Genomic DNA, 18,105 nt, shown 5'->3' on the forward strand with positions numbered 1-18,105 from the left:
CAGTCATTTGATTTTAGGAGGTTGGAATGCATTCAGCACTTTTCTCAAATTAAACTCTCTTTTGTCAAATTAATTTACATTTTCAAAAGATTAAATCTTTCATGAGGTCTTGCCGCAGGACACCAATCCTTTCATATTGGTGAAAAGTCATCAATTTTTATTTAATGGTATTCAATCTCATTAAAGATCTCAGCTGTTTTCACAAAACCAGACTTTACCTCAACTTTAAGCTACCACTTTTCCTTACAAAATTGCACACTTTTTTCATATTTCCATTGCCTCTTTATTGCTCTCTCTTACTGAATAATTGGATGAGGCTACTTGAATGCTATCCTCTTTTGATATGCTGTAAGCCAAATATACTAGTCCCATACATTTAAATTCAAAATCAGTTAAGTTCTTAGGACATAAAAAGATGTAGACAGAATGAACGGGGTTGGGATAATATCTTTCAAGGTTATTGCTTCATATTCAAGGAAGCTAAGTAAACTCAGAAGTTGAAAAGAAAAAAATCAAGGAACATTTTTAAAAGGAAAGATACACATCAAAGGAGCAGCAGGTAACAGTAGTGAAGGAACTCAAAGGGCCTTCATATGTCTTAGTGCTTCTTTCTGTGGGGCTGAGGAGAAGGATGAATTAAAATTGGGTTACTAAGGGATGTAGTACGAGTGGCTCTTGTTTTGATTGTTAGATCAGGTCACACATTTATTTTTCAGTGCATGTATTCCTTGCCATGTTGCATCTGATTTTAATAATGTTAATTTCAAATCATGCATAGGCATAGGGTAGTGAATAGAGGATTTTCCCTAAAAGTTTCACTGAGGACACCATTTTACCATATTTTTATATTAACAAAACAATTCAATAATTGTTATCTACTGTATACCAGGATGCATATGGAATAAGTTAAATAGAGACTGTCTAAGTTTAAAGGCTATTAGGGAGAAAAGAAATTTACCTTCAGAATTCAGAGGCTTTATTTGTGTAGCTTAATGCAGGTGGTGACCAAGGTGGTTGGTGCATTGTTTGAAGAAGGTTTATAGTCATAGTGGATGTGGGTTAAAGAACTAGCCTCTCATGCTCATTCTTAATACAAGTGTTTGTGTGGCTATGCAAACTAAGTACAACCTAAGGTTACTAAATTGTTTTCTGTGCTTACCTAACTCAAGATTCTTTGCCAGAAGAGCATTCCTGGATGTCAGTGACTATCAGGTTAATGACCCCTTGGAAAGTTCACAATAGAGTCCTTAATCTTCTCTGAATTCTTAGGGGTCTATATTTCATTCTTTTCTTCCAAATTCACATCCGAATGGCTCATTAAGCTCAATTTATACTATAAAAATCATTTCTAAGCCGGGCGTTGGTGGCGCACGCCTTTAATCCCAGCACTCGGGAGGCAGAGGCAGGCAGATCTCTGTGAGATCGAGACCAGCCTGGACTACCAAGCGAGTTCCAGGACAGCCTCCAAAGCCACAGAGAAACCCTGTCTCGTAAAACCAAAAAAAATCATTTCTATCCCAAACTTCTGAAATCATACACATACACCACCCAAAAATCCTTTACAAAGGTCTAACAGCCTCATTTTCAGATTATTTTAGCAAAGTCCCAAATCTTGGTACCATTTTTTGTATGTGTTACTTGTTTCATTGTTGTTACAAAATATCTGATTAATGAACAATGATAAAGGACATATTTAGGTTTACAGCCTCATGGAGTCCAGTGTATGATGACATGGGCAATATGGCAGCACAATGTCATGAATCACATTGCTTTCACAGTTACAAAACAGGAATTAACTGATACTTGTACTAGTTTCAGGTTGTTCTTTTTATTCAGTGTGAGTCCCCATAGTGAAAATAGTATTAACCATAGTCGGGGTGGTTCACCCACATAAATTGGCTGAATCTGCAGAATCTGCCACTGACATTTCCAGAGGTCTATTTACATGGTGATTCTAAATTTCAACAATTTGAGGCTATGGATTCAGGATTATTCAACATATCTAATAAATAAAAGCAATAAAAACAATGCAGCTCATAAAAAGGAGCAGGAATCATAAGACAATCTAAAGAGATACACAAAACACCTCTGGTTCAACATTGCTTTATAATTAAAGAAACTCCAAATAGAGATATGTTACTGCAATATAATGAAAGCTGTATTATGTATGACAAGTTTATATCTAACTGTAGTTGGTTGTTTTTATTATTTTTTCTATAGAGGCCCAACACTCAGCTATAAAATGAATACACCAAGGCTATTATTATTTATGAATTCCCAGCCTTTGCTTGGCTTGTTTCTAGCAAACTTTTCCTAAAGTATTCTGTGTACTTTTGTCTCTGGGCTTTTACTTTTTTTTTTTTTTTGGTTTTTACGAGACAGGGTTTCTCTGTATTGTTTTGGAGGCTATCGGTTCAACCTGGCCTCGAACTCACAGAGATCCTCCTGCCTCTGCCTCCAGAGTGCTGGGATTAAAGGCGTGTGCCACCACCGCCCGGCTGGGTTTTTACTTTTAATTGTTTCATATGTTGTTCTTTCCTTCTTATATCTTTTCTAGTTGACTCACCCTATAGTCCTCTCTCCTCACCTTTTCTCCCTTTTCCTCACTCTCTAGATTTCTCCTATTTATTCTTTCTGCCTCAGAGTCCTGTACATTTCTATTTCCTGCCCAGGTATTGACTGTTCATCATTTCATTAGACCAATCAGGTGCTTTACACAGGCAAAGCAAAACAGCTTCACAGTTAAGCAAATGCAACACATCTTTGTATCAGTAAACAAATATTACACAGTACAAAATAATGCAACATGTCTTTAACTAGTATTCTGCAATATCCAATGCTTTATTAAATGGTAAATAGTAAAAGAATTTTGTGGTGATATTTTGTTTATGCTACAATAAATAGATATTGCCTGAAGATCAGAGTGCAGAGCTAGCCACACTAGTTAGCCACAGAGGTCAGGAAGTGATAACATACAACTTTAATTCCAGCACTTGGGTGTCAGAGGCAGATGTATCTCTGTGAATTCAAGGCCACCTTGGGCTACACCAGATTAAATTTGTCTAACACAGAAAGCAATTCACACACCTTTAATTGTAGCACTAATGAGGTAGAGACAGGAGTGGATTTGACTGGAAACAGAGAGAAATATAAGACAGAAAGAGACTGTCAGAGCACCAGTCAGTCTGAAGCAGTCTGAGAAGTCAGTCTGGGCAATCCATCTGAGGATGCAGTCTGAGAAGGCAGTCTGAAGACAGTGTTGTCTATTTGGTCTGAGCATTGGAAAAGGTAAGAACTCTAGTGACTATCTGTTCTACTTTTCTTCTGATTCAGTTTTCACTCCCTGATAGCTGACTCTAAATTTGTGTTAAGATCAATAAAAATTCATGCTACATAAGGCATCCAACTTTTGAAGTATGAATTCATGAAAAAGCCATTTGCTGATGGTTCTGCAGACACAGGCATAGGCCAAAGCTACACGTGTTCAGAGTCATCATCATGCTGGATAGGTTTTCCTTTCTCCTCTCTTGGTGGTCAAAAAACAAAAAAAACCAATGGCATCTTGAAATTTGAGTGCCAATGGATGGAACTAAAGGACACCATCCAGAGTGAGGTAACCTAGACCCAGAAAAACAAACATGGTATGTATTCATTCATAAGTGAATATTAGACATAAAGCAAACAATAACAAGCCTGTGACCCATAAACCTAGAGAAGCTAGGTAACAAGGAAGATCCTAAGAGAGACATACATGGTCCACTGGAGAAGGGGAAAGGGACAAGTTCTCCTGAGCAAACGGGAAGCGTGGGGGCAGAGGAGAGGGATCTAGGAGAAATAGAAGGGGAAAAGAAGAGGGGGGAGGAGGTCATGAGGGAGCAGGAAGGTTGAGTCAGGGAAAGAATAGAGGAGAGCAAGATAAGTGATACCATAATAGGTGAGCCATTATAGGTTTAAAGAGAAATCTGGCAGTACAGAAATGTCCAGAGATATAAAAAATGACACCAACTAACAATCTAAGCAATAGTGGAGTGGCTGCCTCAAATGCCCTTCCCCAATAATTAGATTGATGACTACCTTATATACCATCCTATAGCCTTCATCCCTCAGCTGATGGAAGTCTAAGCAGACACCCACAGATAAACACTGAGCTGAACTGGAACCCAGTTGCAGGAGAATGATAAGCAAAGGGGTCAAGACCAGGCTGGTGAAATCCACAGAAACAGCTGACCTGAACTAGGGGAAGCTCATGGACCCCAGATTGATAACTGGGAAAACAGCATAGGACTGATCCAGACCCCTGATGATGGGTGTCAGGGAGGAGGCCGTGGCAATCTATGGGGCTTCTGGTAGAAGATCAGTATTTATTCCTATCATACGAATGGACTTTAGGAGCACATTCCACATAGAGGGATACTCAGCCAAGACACATGGGGGAGGGCCTAGGCCCTGCTCCAAAGGATAGGACAGACTTTGAAGATCTCCCTTGGAAGGCCTCACCCTCCCTGGGGAGCAGAAAGGGGATGGGATGGGGAGTTAGTGGGGGACAGGGGAGGAGGGGAGGGAGAGGGAACTGGAATTGTCATATAAAACAATCTTGTTTCTAATTTAAATAAAAATAGCAAAAACTAGTCTTACATGTTTATTTTATTTTATCATTATTCATAACCATCAAGAAATAATAGTATACTAGATGCATATTAAAGATGATTAAATAAATTGTGGTACATGAACACCATGAAGTTTTACTATTCATTTGTTAAGAATAATGGTATATCTTACTTTTAAGAAAGTGAATGGGACTAGAAAGATCAAGCCATCCCCACAAAGTTAAAAGTATCCAGAAACACAGAGCCTAGGTGTTCTCTCAAGAGTTCAGGCTGGATGTTCATAACAAGTGGTAGGGTTGACTAATGATCGGGATCTGGAGGCAAATGAATCAGTTGATGTGTGTATTATTCTTCCAGGGGTTTCTTATTTTCAAAAACAAAATTTGCTTCCCTAAAGTTACCTCCAAAAGTTTCTCTCCAGAAGTTCTCAAAAGTTCTCTCAGATTCCCAAATATTTCCTTTTCATATACCCACACAGACATAATTAGTTAGCAATTCTCTGCCAATATCAAGTATAACATATGAATATTTCAGGGCCACGAGGGCAGATAAAACCTGACCAAATCAGGCACCTCATGCGTCAGAGGAGACATTTCTTGTAAAACGTCTGGGAAAACTTAAAACTCAGAGGGGACAAAGCTTGTGAAATGTCCTGGCACTGCTGAATAGGCTGTGGGGATTAATGTAGTAACGGGCTGTGATTTCTAGGATGCGAAAAGGAATGTTAGTATGTAAAATTACAGACGTGTGGTTAGTTGAACTAGAAGTTTGTAGTTGGTAACTGTGAATGTTTCTCAAAATCAATTTGACGATTTCATTAAAATTGTCTCTGCTACAATATTTTTCAATTTTTAGGCTATATAATGATATAAATCATATTTTAACAATATAGCTATTGCTTTTATTTACATATGGTTTTATCTATAAAATTTTTATATTTTATTGCAAGCTCACAGAAATGCAATTGAATGTGCACTGATCCCATATCATTAACCGTATGACTTGTTGCTATCATAATTTTAATTCTAACAATTGCCTAACATTTGAATAAATCATCATGCCATCTGCAACTGAAGAGGGTTCCATTTCTCTCTTTCGAATTCTGATTCCTATTTTTTAACTCAGTGTATTGCTCTGATTTAGCATCTTCATTAAAATATTGACTACAGTAATTATCATGGATATGCATTTTTTTCATAAGCCTGGAGAATCCTGAATCTGTTTTTCTTTAGTTAGGATAATGCTCTTCACAGTTTCTCAAAAATTTGTACTCATCGGTTCTATGAAGTTCGCTTCTGCTCTTATTCATTATTTATTACAGATTTGTACTTAATTCTGTCAGCTCAATATTCTGGGTGAACTTAATTTTTCAACATGATTATTTGTACAAATTTGGTTTTTATTGCTAAATAATGTTGCATACACAAATTTAGCATCTTCTGATCAAGATATACTATCTTTGAATATTTTGGCATTTTGTTTATTTAAAGGCATGTAAGAACGCTCACATATGTGCATGCCTACCCATCATTGGATCTCTTTCCCCTGGTGATTCAGTTTTCCTTTTTTCCAAGCACTATTATCCTCTTCTTTACCCTAGAAATAATTCTACTTATATCATTTTTCTGTTCTATGAATTCAGTTAATTTTTTCATAATTTGGCATTTCTTTGTGGAGTGTTTATGATATTTCAACTGAATTGAAACAATTATAATTTCTTGTCAGCTATTATAAAGTTTATTTTATGTTCCTTGCTCTATAATTCTAAGATTTGGTGTACCTTGTCATTGGTTGGTAGTTGCACTCTCTTTTAAATTGTTTTTTGCTTTAAATAATTTTTATTTCATCTTTACCAGCTTTTATAAGTTGTGTTACATATTTTTAATAAATATTCTGCATTAGTTTCCCATGTTTCTTTTTAAATAAGAGATTCACCGCTAAACTCACAGGTATGGCTGTGCATCGTTTTAGACTATGTAGTTTATTTGCAACATTCTGTTCTTGTTGATATATCTTTTTTCACTAGAAATCCCACTCTTCTCTGCTTGCTTGTCTTAAAGAGATGAAAGAGCTTTCCAGAGAAGCCTTCTGATGTCCTATTTTGGAAAGGGATCCTTTACTTGGAGATTTCCAGTCAGTTAGGTCTTACAGAGGAGCAGGGATCAAGTTGAGGGGAATGATAGGCCTTATCATCCTAGGCTTTTTCTACATGGTTGGATTTCTGGAGTGGCAGTATGAGAAACTCTGATATGTGTTCTGGTTGCACAGCCTCTCTGTTTGTGATAAAGGACTTACAAAACCACAGAAAATTCCTAACAGGAAGGAAATTGTCTGCCTGCCTAAGAGCAACGTATGTTTTTGTATTTCTTTAACTAATTCTTCATTAAAGATTCCTAATTGTACATGTGATTTACATCAAAGTTTATAATCATACCCATATTTGTTTGATATGCTACAACTACATTGTGACTTATACATCTCTGATTCAGCTTTCCTTTCATTCCTTTTTTGAATTGATTTTCCGTAAATTACTTTCAATTGCTTTTCAAGGAATTCAGGACTGTTTTTGGCTGATAAAACTTGACCTATTTATTCTATATTTCAAGTGCTGAGAATTACTGATGATACCAAACTCCCTAGGTTTCTTAGCTTTACATGGAATGGAAAATACTTAGTGAAGGTTTGAAGAAGGATTTGATAAATTGATGAAGCCTTACAAGTATTCTTTGGTCTATTTTCCTTTTACCATTAAAGATTGCTCAACATAGATCCACACTACAAAATAGATCCAAAATAAACAGTGATTAAATTAACAGACATAACAACTCCAATACTACTTAACATCTGCCATTCTGTGCACCTTGTGATTTCATCTCTAACACTGCTCAAGAGGTATTCCAAGGATGTGAGTGGGAGGTTCTCAGTGCAGCCTGTAAGACTGCAGCAAAAGGGTATAAGCATGAGGAGTGTTGGGTCTATGACAGCACTCTTGAAGTAATTGTCCTTTTATCTCTCACAAAGTGTTTCTGACAACCAGGAAAAACCAAGAGGTGGAAAAACTATCAATAATGCTCAGGGCTGTTAAGTATAAGAAATTGCATATCTAGTGATGGCTACATTGTTTTAATCTTTTGTAATTGCAGGTTCAGGTGCTTCGGAATGCCGGGGAAGAAGTGACCCTGACAGTGTCATTTTTAAAAAGAGCACCTGCTTTCCTCAAACTCCCACTGAATGAAGACTGTGCATGTAAGCATTTGTAGAGTGGAAAGAATAATCACAACACTGCATTGCTCTCCATCGCACATTGGTTTCCAGCAAGCAGTTGGCCTTTTTTCTTAGAGTACAATATAATATGTTGATACAAGCATGCAGTCACCAAGTCATGTGGAATTAGCTTTTCTTGCAAGTCAAAACTATATAGTTTCTCTTATGTTGAAAACATTCAAACCTTTCTTTTCTGGTTATTATGTAATATTCCACCTAATTGAGCAGTGTTTGTGGTCCAAAGCTTGTCCTGGGAAAATTATTGTGGGTTCCATCTTACTTTGTTTTGTTGTTGTTGTTGTTTTTGTTTGTTTGGATTTTGAGACAGATTTTTGCTCTTTTAACAGTTCTCGCTGTCCTGAAATTTACTTTGTAGATCAGTCTTGACTGAAATTATTGAGACCTGCTGACATTTGCTTCCTAAAGTGGTGGTATTAAAAGTATGTATGACCTCCACCTGGCTTGGATTCACTCTTCTTTTTGGAGACTTCCAAGATAATATTAGGTCATATTATTTCTCTTCTTGGTATTTTTTTCTGGGTAGTTCCCCATTCTTCTTTGGATGCTTATTTATCCAAATGTCTTAAGATGGTTATTTTTATTTTCCTGGAAAGACAAAAACAAAACCCTTCCCCAGCCCTAAATTTGGGGAGAGTCCTAATCTAATCCTTATCAATTTTCATCTATGGTTTCTCCTGAATTTTTTATTTGAGCTTCTAAAACTCTTCTTTCATCCAGAACAATATGTTTTCTTTTAATAAGCATAAGGTTACTTAACTGTTCTGGGAAAGAGTATCATCCACAGTGGCAGAAAATAAATGAACCAGTTTTGGCATAGGGCCTTTTGAGTAGTCACTTGGGGCTTTTCAGTGGCAATATAATAGTCTTTAAATATTTGCATTCTTCTGTTCCATATCAGGTGCCTCTTCTGACAAGAGACAGGTATTTTTGATTTTTCTTTACCAAGTATTATTGGGTTTAGAAAAGGAGAGAACCACACTCCAACTCCAAAGCAGGTTTAATCTTTAATTAGACTGGGACTAAAAAGAACCATTTGCATTATGTCTGTAGAGAAAAACAGAGACAAACATTTGGGAAGATTTATGAAATTTTATCCTGTTGGAAGTGTGATATACCAAAAGACTAATTTACTCCTTTCCTTGGGACCAATTATTCTGGATTATTTGACCATTTTCTTCAGGGGTCTCATTTGTCCAGTGGTCTCCTGATTTCTTAGTTGGATACCATTGTTCTTCTGAAAAGATAAAAATAAAACCCTTCCCCAACACTAAATTTTGAGGAGGTTCTCCTTTGGCAAGTTGAATCAAATGAGAAACATTTTTTAGTTTTTATATATTAGGCTAGATTAAACAGTCATGCTGCTTGATGAATTATCTCTTCAAATAAAACGGTGTCTTGTCCAAACTGAATCTTTATCAATTTTGATGGTATCCATATCTTTTCTTCACCTATGGAGACAAGAGCAAAACCTCTTTCCCAATTTAGTACATGTCCTGACTTCTCTTAGGAGGTAAAAACATCTTTAAAGTATATTGGCTGATTTAATTCTGTAGTTTTTTTTCTATTATGCAATGTCTCTTTGCAGTTTTTGTTCCTTTCTCATTAGCATTCAGAAAATTCAATGTTAATACAGCACTATGTAATCTATTTTAGGGTTCTTTATCATCCATTTCTGTTTATTTAGCATCTCCTTGATTTGATCATTCAAGAACTGCCTGTACTATAGGAGTGTGTGGTATACCTATATTATGTTTTATATTATAATAAGCAAAATGCTTGTATTTTCTTAGAGACACATACTGTCTGTCTTTATTTGTACAGGTATAGACACTATGTCCATGACTTCTAGCAAATGTTTAATTACCGAATCAGCGTTTTCTGATCTCAAAGCAGTTGCCCAATGAAACAAGGTTGCTTCACATGTCAATCCCAGGTCCCTCTCCCTTTCCCTCCCATCCTCCCATGCCCGCCCACTAAGCCCCCCAATACACCCTTCTTTCCCTAGGGAGGATGAGGCCCTCCACGGGGGTGTCCATAGTGTCATTTTATCGAGGGCAGGACCTAGAACCTCCCCCAAGAGTCCAGGCTAAGGGTGATGGGTACCCAAAGTCCATTTGTAAGCCAGGGATAAATACTGATCTACTACTGAAGGTCACATAGATTGCCTAAGCCTCCTCACTGACACCCACATTAAGGGAGTCTTACTCAGTCCCATGCTGGATTCCCAGCCATCAGTCTGGGATTCAAGAGCTACCACTTGCTCAGGTCAGCCGGTTCTGGGGGTTAAACCAGCCCAGTCTTAAGCCCTTTGGTCATCAGTCCTCACTCTCTGTCACTGGATTTCTTGAGTTCAGCTCAGTGCTTAGACGTGGGAGTCTGCCTCGGCTGACTGAATGAAGGATTTGTTTCCCAGACTCTCTGGCCATGAGCTTATAGGCTGGCACTCCCCAGATCTATGTCTAAAATCCATATATAAGAGAGTACATGGGGTACATGCCATGTTTCTCTTTTTGTGACTGGGTTACCTAGCTCAGAATGGTTTCTTCTAGTGCCAACCATTTGCCTGCAAATTTCAGGATTCCATTGTTTTTTTCTGCTGGATAGTACTCCATTGTGTAAATGCACCACATTTTCTCTATCCACTCTTGGGTTGAGGGGAATCTAGGTTGCTTCCAAGTTCCAGATATTACAAATAATGCTGCTATGAACATAGTGGAACAGATGTCCTTGTTGTATGAATGTACATCTTTTAGGTAATGCCTAAGAGTGGAATTGCTGGGTCTTGTGGTAGACTGATTCCCATTTTCCTGAGGAATCTCCATACTGATTTCCAAATTTGATGTACAAGTCCGCACTCCTACCAGCAGTGGAGGAGTGTTCCCCTTTATCCACATCCTCTCTAGCATAAATTGTCATTGGTGTGTTTGATTTTAGCCATTCTGACAGGAGTGAGATGGTATCTCAGAGTTGTTTTGATTAGCATTTCCCTGATGGCTGGGTATATAGAACACTTTCTCAAGTGCCTCTCAGCCACTTTAGACTCCTCTATTGAGAATTCTCTATGTAGTTCTGTAGACCATTTTTAATGGGATCCTTTGGTGTTTTGGAGACTTGCTTCTTGAGTTCTTTGTAAATTTTGGAGATCAGCCCTCTACCAGATGTGAGGTTAGTGAATATCTTTTCCCATTCTGTGTGCTGCCTTTTTGTCTTGCTGACTGTGTCCTTTGCCTTACAGAAGCTTCTCAGTTTCAGGAGGTCCCAAGTATTAATTGTTGACCTCAGTGTCTGTGCTACTGGTGTTATGTTCAGGAAGCAGTCTCCTGTACCAATTCGTTCAATAGTAGTACCCACTTTCTCTTCTAAGAGGTTCAGTGTGGCTGGATTTATGTTGAGGTCTTTGATCTATTTGGAATTAAGTTTTGTGCATGACAATAGACATGGGTCTATCTGCATTCTTCTACATACCAGCATCCAGTTATGCCAGCACCATTTGTTGAAGATGCTTTCTTTTTTCCATTGTATTTTTTAGTTTCTTTGTCAAAGATAATATGTTCATACATGTATGGGTTAATATCAGGTTGTTCAATTCGATTCCATTGGTCTCACTTTCTATTTTTGTGCCAATACCAATCTGTTTTCAGGACTGTAGCTCTATAATAGAGCCTGAAGTCAGGGATGGTGATGCCTCCAGATGTTGTTTTGTTGAATAAGGTAGTTTTGGCTATCCTGGTTCTTCTTTTCCATACAAAGTTGATTATTGTTCTTTCAAGGTCTGTGAAGAATTGTGCTGCTATTTTTTCTTTTTCTTTTTTTAAATTATTTTTTATTTTAATTTTAAATAGCTTGTTTTACATGTCAATCCCAGTCCCTCTCCCTCCCCTCCTCCCGCACTCCTCTTCCCCCCCACCCTCCCACCCTATTGCCAAATCCTTCCACATAGGGGATATCTAGAGTCTGTCATTTCACTCTGGGTAGGGTCCAGGCACTCCCCTAAGAGTCCAGGCTGAGAGAGCATCCCTCTTTGTGCTATAGGCACATGAAGACTGTTTGTATTCCAGGGATAGACACTGATCCCCAGGTCAGGGCCCCATAGGTTTCCCAGGCCTTCTCGCTGACACTCACATTTGGGGGGTCCAGATCAGTCCCATGCTGGCCTCCCCACTGTCAGTCTGGGGTCCAAAAGCTCTCCCCTGTTCAGATCAGCTGTCTCTGCTGGTTTTGCCAGCCCATTCTTTGCCAATTTGCTCATCACTCCTCTCTCTCTGTCACTGGGTTCCTTGGGTTCAGTTCAGTGATTAATTGTGTGTTTGCCTCTGCTTCCATCAGTCACAGGATGAAGGCTCCCGGATGGTTATAGACATCAAGTTCATTACCAGGAATGGGCATTCGAGGTGGTCTCTCCACTATTGCTTAGCTTGCCAATTGGTGTTATCCCTTTAGATCACTCGAGGTCGCTCTGGTGCCTGATCTGTCTTCGATCCTATGATTCCCTCTTCCCCCTATTCTACCCCCACCCCCTCAACTTCCTGTTCCCCCATGACCAGCTGCTATTTTAATGGGGATTGCATTGAATCTGTAGATTGCTTTTGGCAGGATTGCTATTTTTACTACATGGATCCTACCTATCCAAGAGCATGGGGGATCTTTCCATTTTCTCATGTCTTCTTTAACTTCTTTCTTTAAAGACTCAAAATTCTTATGATACATGTCTTTCACCTGTTTGGTTAGCATTACCCCAAGATATTCTATGTTGTTTGTGGCAATTGTAAAGTGTGATGTTTCTCTGATTTCTTTCTCAGCCCTTTTATCATCTGTATATAGCAGGGCTACTGATTTTCTTGAGTTGATCTTGTATCCTGCCACTTTGCTGAAAGTATTTATAAGCTGTAGGAGTTCCCTGGTAGAGGTTTTGGGTCATATCACCTGCAAATAGTGAAATTTTGACCTCTTCCTTTCCAATTTGTATCCCCTTGATCTTCTTTTGTTATCTTATTGCTCTAGCTAGAACTTCAAGTACAATATTTAAATGATATGGAGCCTTGCTTGTTTCTGATTTTAGTGGAATCACATTGAGTTTCTGTCCATTTAATTTGATATTGGCTGTTGGTTTGCTGTATATAGCTTTTATTATGTTTAGGTATGTTCCTGTTATCCCAGATCTCTCCAAGACCTTTATCATGAAGGGGTGTTGGATTTTGTCAAAAGCTTTTTCATCATCCAGTGAGATGATCATGTGATTTTTGTCTCTCAGCTTGTTTATATGGTGGATTACATTGATGGATTTTTGTATGTTGAACCATCCCTGCATCCCTGGGATGAAACCTACCTGATCATTGTGAATGATTGTTTTGATGTATTTTTGGATCCAATTTGCCTGTATTTTATTGAGTATTTTTATATCAATGTTCATGAGTGACATTGGTCTGAAGTTCTCTATCTTAGTTGTGTCTTTGTGTGGCTTGGGTGTGAAGGTTATTGAAGTCTTGCAAAAAGAGTTTGGCAAAGACACTTCTGCTTCGATTGCATAGAATACTTTGAGAAGAATTGTTATAAGCTGTTCTTTGAATTTGTGGTAGAATTCTGTACTGATACCATCCCTCCCTGGGCATTTTTTTGGCCGGGAGAATTTTGATGACGGCTTCTATCTCCATAGGGGTTCTAGGTCTATTTAAATTGCATAAGGGTTATAGGTCTATTTAAATTGTTTATCTGTTCTTTATTTTTATCTTTTTTATTACTTTAATTTTAAATAGCTTGCTTCACATGTCAATCCTAGTTCCCTCTCCCTCCCCTCCTCCTGCATCCCCCACCATTCCCCCCCCAACCTCCCACCCTATCCCCATTCCTGCCACATAGGGGATATCTAGAGTCTGTCATTTCACTCAGGGCAGGGTCCAGGCACTCCCCTAAGAATCCAGGCTGAGAGAACATCCCTCTTTGTATTATGGACACACGAAGTCCGTTTGCATGCCAAGGATAAACAATGATCTTCTGCCCAGGGCCCCATAGGTTGCCCAGACCTTCTCACTGCCTCTCACACTTAGGGGGGCTGGATCAGTCTCATGCTGGCCTCCCAGCTGTTGTCTGGGGTCCAAGAGCTCCCCCCTTGTTCAGATCAGCTGTCTCTGCTGGTTTCCCCAGACCAATCTTTGTCAATTTGCTCATCGCTCCTCTCTCTCTGTCACTGGGTTCCATGGGTTCAGTTCAGTGTTTAACTGTGGGTGTTTGCCTCTGCTTCCATCACTCACTGGATGAAAGTTCTAGGATTGCTATAGACATCAAGTTCATTATCAGGAATGGGCATTCAAGGTGGTTTCTCCACTACTGCTTAGCTTGCCAGTTGGTGTCATCCCTTGACATCACTAATGGTCTCACTGGTGTCAGATTTCTCTTCTAACCTATGATTCCCTCTTCCCCCTATTCCACCCCCCCCACTCAACCTTCCTGTTCCCCCATGACCTACTCTCCCTTCCTTTTCTCCCCCTCTCTTCCTCCCTGGTCCCACTCCTACCCCCAGCTCTCGCCTTGTTCCCAATCTGTTCAGGAGATCTTGCTTCATTCCTCTTCTCTGGGGTACATGCATACATCTCTTAGGTTCTTTCCTGTTTCCCAGACTCTCTATCAGTGGAAGTGCAGACTGGCACTATCCTGATCCATGTCTAAAATCCATATATGAGTGAGTACATACCATGTTTGTGTTTTTGTGACTGGGTTACCTCATTCAGGATGGTTTCTCTAGTGCCATCCATTTACCAGTGAATTTCAAGATTCCATTGTTTCTCTTTACCACATTTTCTCTATCCACTCTTCAGTTGATAGACATCTAGGTTACTTCTAGGTTCTGGCTATTACAAATAATGCTGCTATGAACACAGTGGAACACATGTCCTTTATGTATGAATTTGCATCTTGTGGATATATGCCTACGAGTGGAATTGCTGGGTCTTGTGGTAGATTGATTCCCAGTTTCCTGAGGAATCTCCATACTGATTTCCAAAGTGGCTGTATGAGTTTGCACTCCCACCAGCAGTGGAGGAGTGTCCCCTTTCTCCACATCTTCTCCAGCATAAATTGTCTTTGGTGTTTTTGATTTCAACCATTCTGCCAGGTTTAAGATAGTATCTCAGAGTTATTTTGATTTGCATTTCCCTGATGGCTAAGAATGTTGAGCACTTTCTCCAGTGTCTCTCAGCCATTTTAGACTCCTCTACTGAGAATTCTCTATTTAGTTCTGTACCCCACTTTTTTTTTTTTGGTTTTTCGAGACAGGGTTTCTCTGTGGCTTTGGAGGCTGTCCTGGAACTCGCATGGTAGTCCAGGCTGGTCTCGAACTCATAGAGATCCGCCTGCCTCTGCCTCCCGAGTGCTGGGATTAAAGGCATGCACCACCAACGTCCGGCCTTGTACCCCACTTTTTAATTGGAGCCTTTGGTGTTTTGGAGAGTTGCTTCATGAGTTCTTTGTAAATTTTGGAGATCAGCCATCTGTCAGATGTGGGCTCAGAGAATATCTGTGGACTGTCTTTTTTCCTTGTTGACTGTGTCCTTTGCCTTACAGAAGTTTTAGGAAGTCCCATTTATTAATTGTACATTTCAGTGTCTGTGCTACTGGTGTTATGTTCAGGAAGAGGCCTCCTGTACCAACTCGTTATAGAGTATCTCTCACTTTCTCTCCTAAGAGTTTCAGTGTGGTTGGATTTATGTTGAGGTCTTTGATCCATTTGGACTTAAGTTTTGTGCAAGGCAATAGACATGGATCTATATGCAGTCTTTTGCATGCCAATATCCAGTTATGCCGGCACCACTTGTTGAAGATGCTTTCTTTTTTCCAATGTACAATTTTAGCTTCTTTGTCAAAAATCAAGTGTTCATAGGTGTGTGGGTTAAAATCAGGGTTTTCAAATTCAGTTCCATTTGTCTACCTGTCTATTTTTGTGCCAATACCAAGCTGTTTTCATGACTATAGCTCTGTAATAGAGCTTGAAGTCAGGTATAGTGATGCCTCCTGGAGTTCCTTTATTGTATATGCTTATTTTGCCTATCCTGGGTCTTTTGTTTTTCCTTGTAAACTTGATTATTGTTCTTTCAAGATCTGTGAAGAATTGTGCCGGAATTTGACTCTGTAGACTGCTTTTGGAAAGATTGCCATTTTTATTATGTTGGTCCTACCAATCCAAGAGCATGGGAGGTCTTTCCATTTACTGGTATTGTCTTTGATTTCTTTCTTTAGTGACTCAGAGTTCTTGATATACAGGTCTTTAACTTCTTTGGTTAAGGTTATCCCCAGATATTTGATGCTGTTTATGGCTATTGTAAAGGGTGAGGTTTCTCTGATTTCTATCTCAGCCACTATAACATCTGTATATAATAGGGCCACTGGTTTTTTGGGGTTTACCTTGTATCCTGCCACTTTGCTGAAGGTGTTTATCAGCTCTAGGATTTCCTTTGTGGAGTTTTTCAGGTCACTTATGTAAACTATCATATCATCTGCAAATAGTGAAAGCTTGACTTATTTTCCTATTTGTATCCCCTTGATGTCCTTTTGTTGTCTTATCGCTCTAGCTAGAACTTCAATTACAATATTGAAAAGATATGGAGAAAATGGACAGCCTTGTCTAGTTTCTTATTGTAGATGATTTGCATTGAGTTTCTCTCCATTTAGTTTGATGTTACCTGTTGGTTTACTGTATATTGTTTTTATTATGTTCAGGTATGTCCCTGTTATCCCTGATCTCTCTAGGACCTTTATCATGAAGAGGTGCTGGATTTTGTTAAGGGCTTTTTCCGCATTATTGAGATGATCATGTGGGTTTTTTTTCGCAGTTTGTTTATATGGTGGATTACTTTGATAGATTTTCTAATGTTGAACTATCCCTGCAATCCTGGGTTGAAGCCTACTGGATCATGGTGGATTATTTTTCTGATGTGTTTTTGAATCTGATTTGCTAGTATTTTGTTGATTATTTTTACATCAATGTTCATGAATGCAATTGGTGTATAGTTCTTTGTTTGTGTGTTTGTGTGACTTGGGTACCAAGGAAATTGTAGTCTTGAAGAAAGAGTTTGCCAGTGAGCTTCCTGCTTCTATTATGTGGAATATGTTGAGGAGTATTGGAATTTGCTCCTCTTTGAATTTCTGTTGAATTCTGCATTGAAGCCATCTGGACCTTGGCTTTTTTTGGTTGGGAGACTTTTGATGACTGCTTCTATTTCATTAAGGGTTATAGGTCTGTTTAGATTGCTTATCTGTTCTTGATTTAATTTTGGCAAGTGATATCTATTCAGAATATTGTCCATTTCCTTTAAGTATTTGAATTTTGAGGTTTTCAAAGTATAACCTGATGATTCTCTGGATTTCCTCAGTATCCATTCTTATGGCCCCCTTTTCATTTCTGATTTTATTAATTTTCATGGTCACACTCTGTGGATTGGTAAGTTTGGATAAAAGTTTGTCTATCTTGCTGATTTTCTCAAAGAACCAACTCTTTGTTGTGTTGATTCTTTGTATTGTTTTCCTAGTTTCTACTTTATTGATTTCAGCCCTCATTTTGATTATTTCCTGGCATCTACTCCTCCTGGGTGAGTTTGCTTCTTTGTGTTCTAGAGCTTTTGGCTGTACTGTTAATTCTCTAGTGTGACTGTTCTCCAGTTTCTTCATGTGGGCACTTAGTGCCATGAACTTCCCTCTTAGCACTGCTTTCAAAGTGTCCTATAGGTTTGAGTATGTTGTGTCTTCATTCTCACTGAATTCTAGGAAGCCTTTAATTTCTTTTTTATTTCTTCTTTGACCCAGGAATGGTGCAATTGTGCATTATTCAATTTCCATGAGTTTGTAGGGTTTCTGCAATTTGTGTTGTCATTGAATTATAATTTTAACACATGGTGGTCTGATAAGATGCATGGAGTTATTCCAATATTTTTTTAACTGTTGTGTTTTGATATGTTGCCAAGTATGTGGTCGATTTTTTAGAAGGTTCCATATGGTGTGGAGAATAAGGTATACTCTTTTTTATTTGGATGGATTGTTCTATGGATGTCTGTTAATCCCAACTGGGTCATAACTTCTGTTAGTTCCTTTGCTTCTTTGTTAAGTTTCTGTCTGGTATTCCTTTCTAGTGGTGAGAGTGGGGTGTTGAAGTCTCCCACTATAAGTGTGTTGGGCTTTATATGTGATATGAGTTTTAGTAATGTTCCTTTTATGAACATGGATGCCT

At 38.7% G+C, this 18,105-nt stretch overlaps 1 protein-coding gene across 10 annotated transcripts in view; it reads left to right on the forward strand.

The window, feature by feature from the left end:
- The window catches only part of Sntg1 (syntrophin gamma 1), a 533,425-nt gene that overhangs the window by 324,193 nt on the left and 191,127 nt on the right, over nt 1-18,105 (forward strand). For all 10 annotated transcript variants that reach the window (XM_040757759.1, XM_040757755.1, XM_013124464.3 and 7 more), the window contains one exon: nt 7,751-7,853. In XM_040757759.1, coding sequence (XP_040613693.1) covers nt 7,751-7,853 — 103 coding nt within the window. The remainder of the gene's footprint in view (nt 1-7,750; nt 7,854-18,105) is intronic.

Source organism: Mesocricetus auratus, unplaced genomic scaffold, assembly GCF_017639785.1.
Source record: "Mesocricetus auratus isolate SY011 unplaced genomic scaffold, BCM_Maur_2.0 Super-Scaffold_100015, whole genome shotgun sequence".
Classification (NCBI taxonomy): domain Eukaryota; kingdom Metazoa; phylum Chordata; class Mammalia; order Rodentia; family Cricetidae; genus Mesocricetus; species Mesocricetus auratus.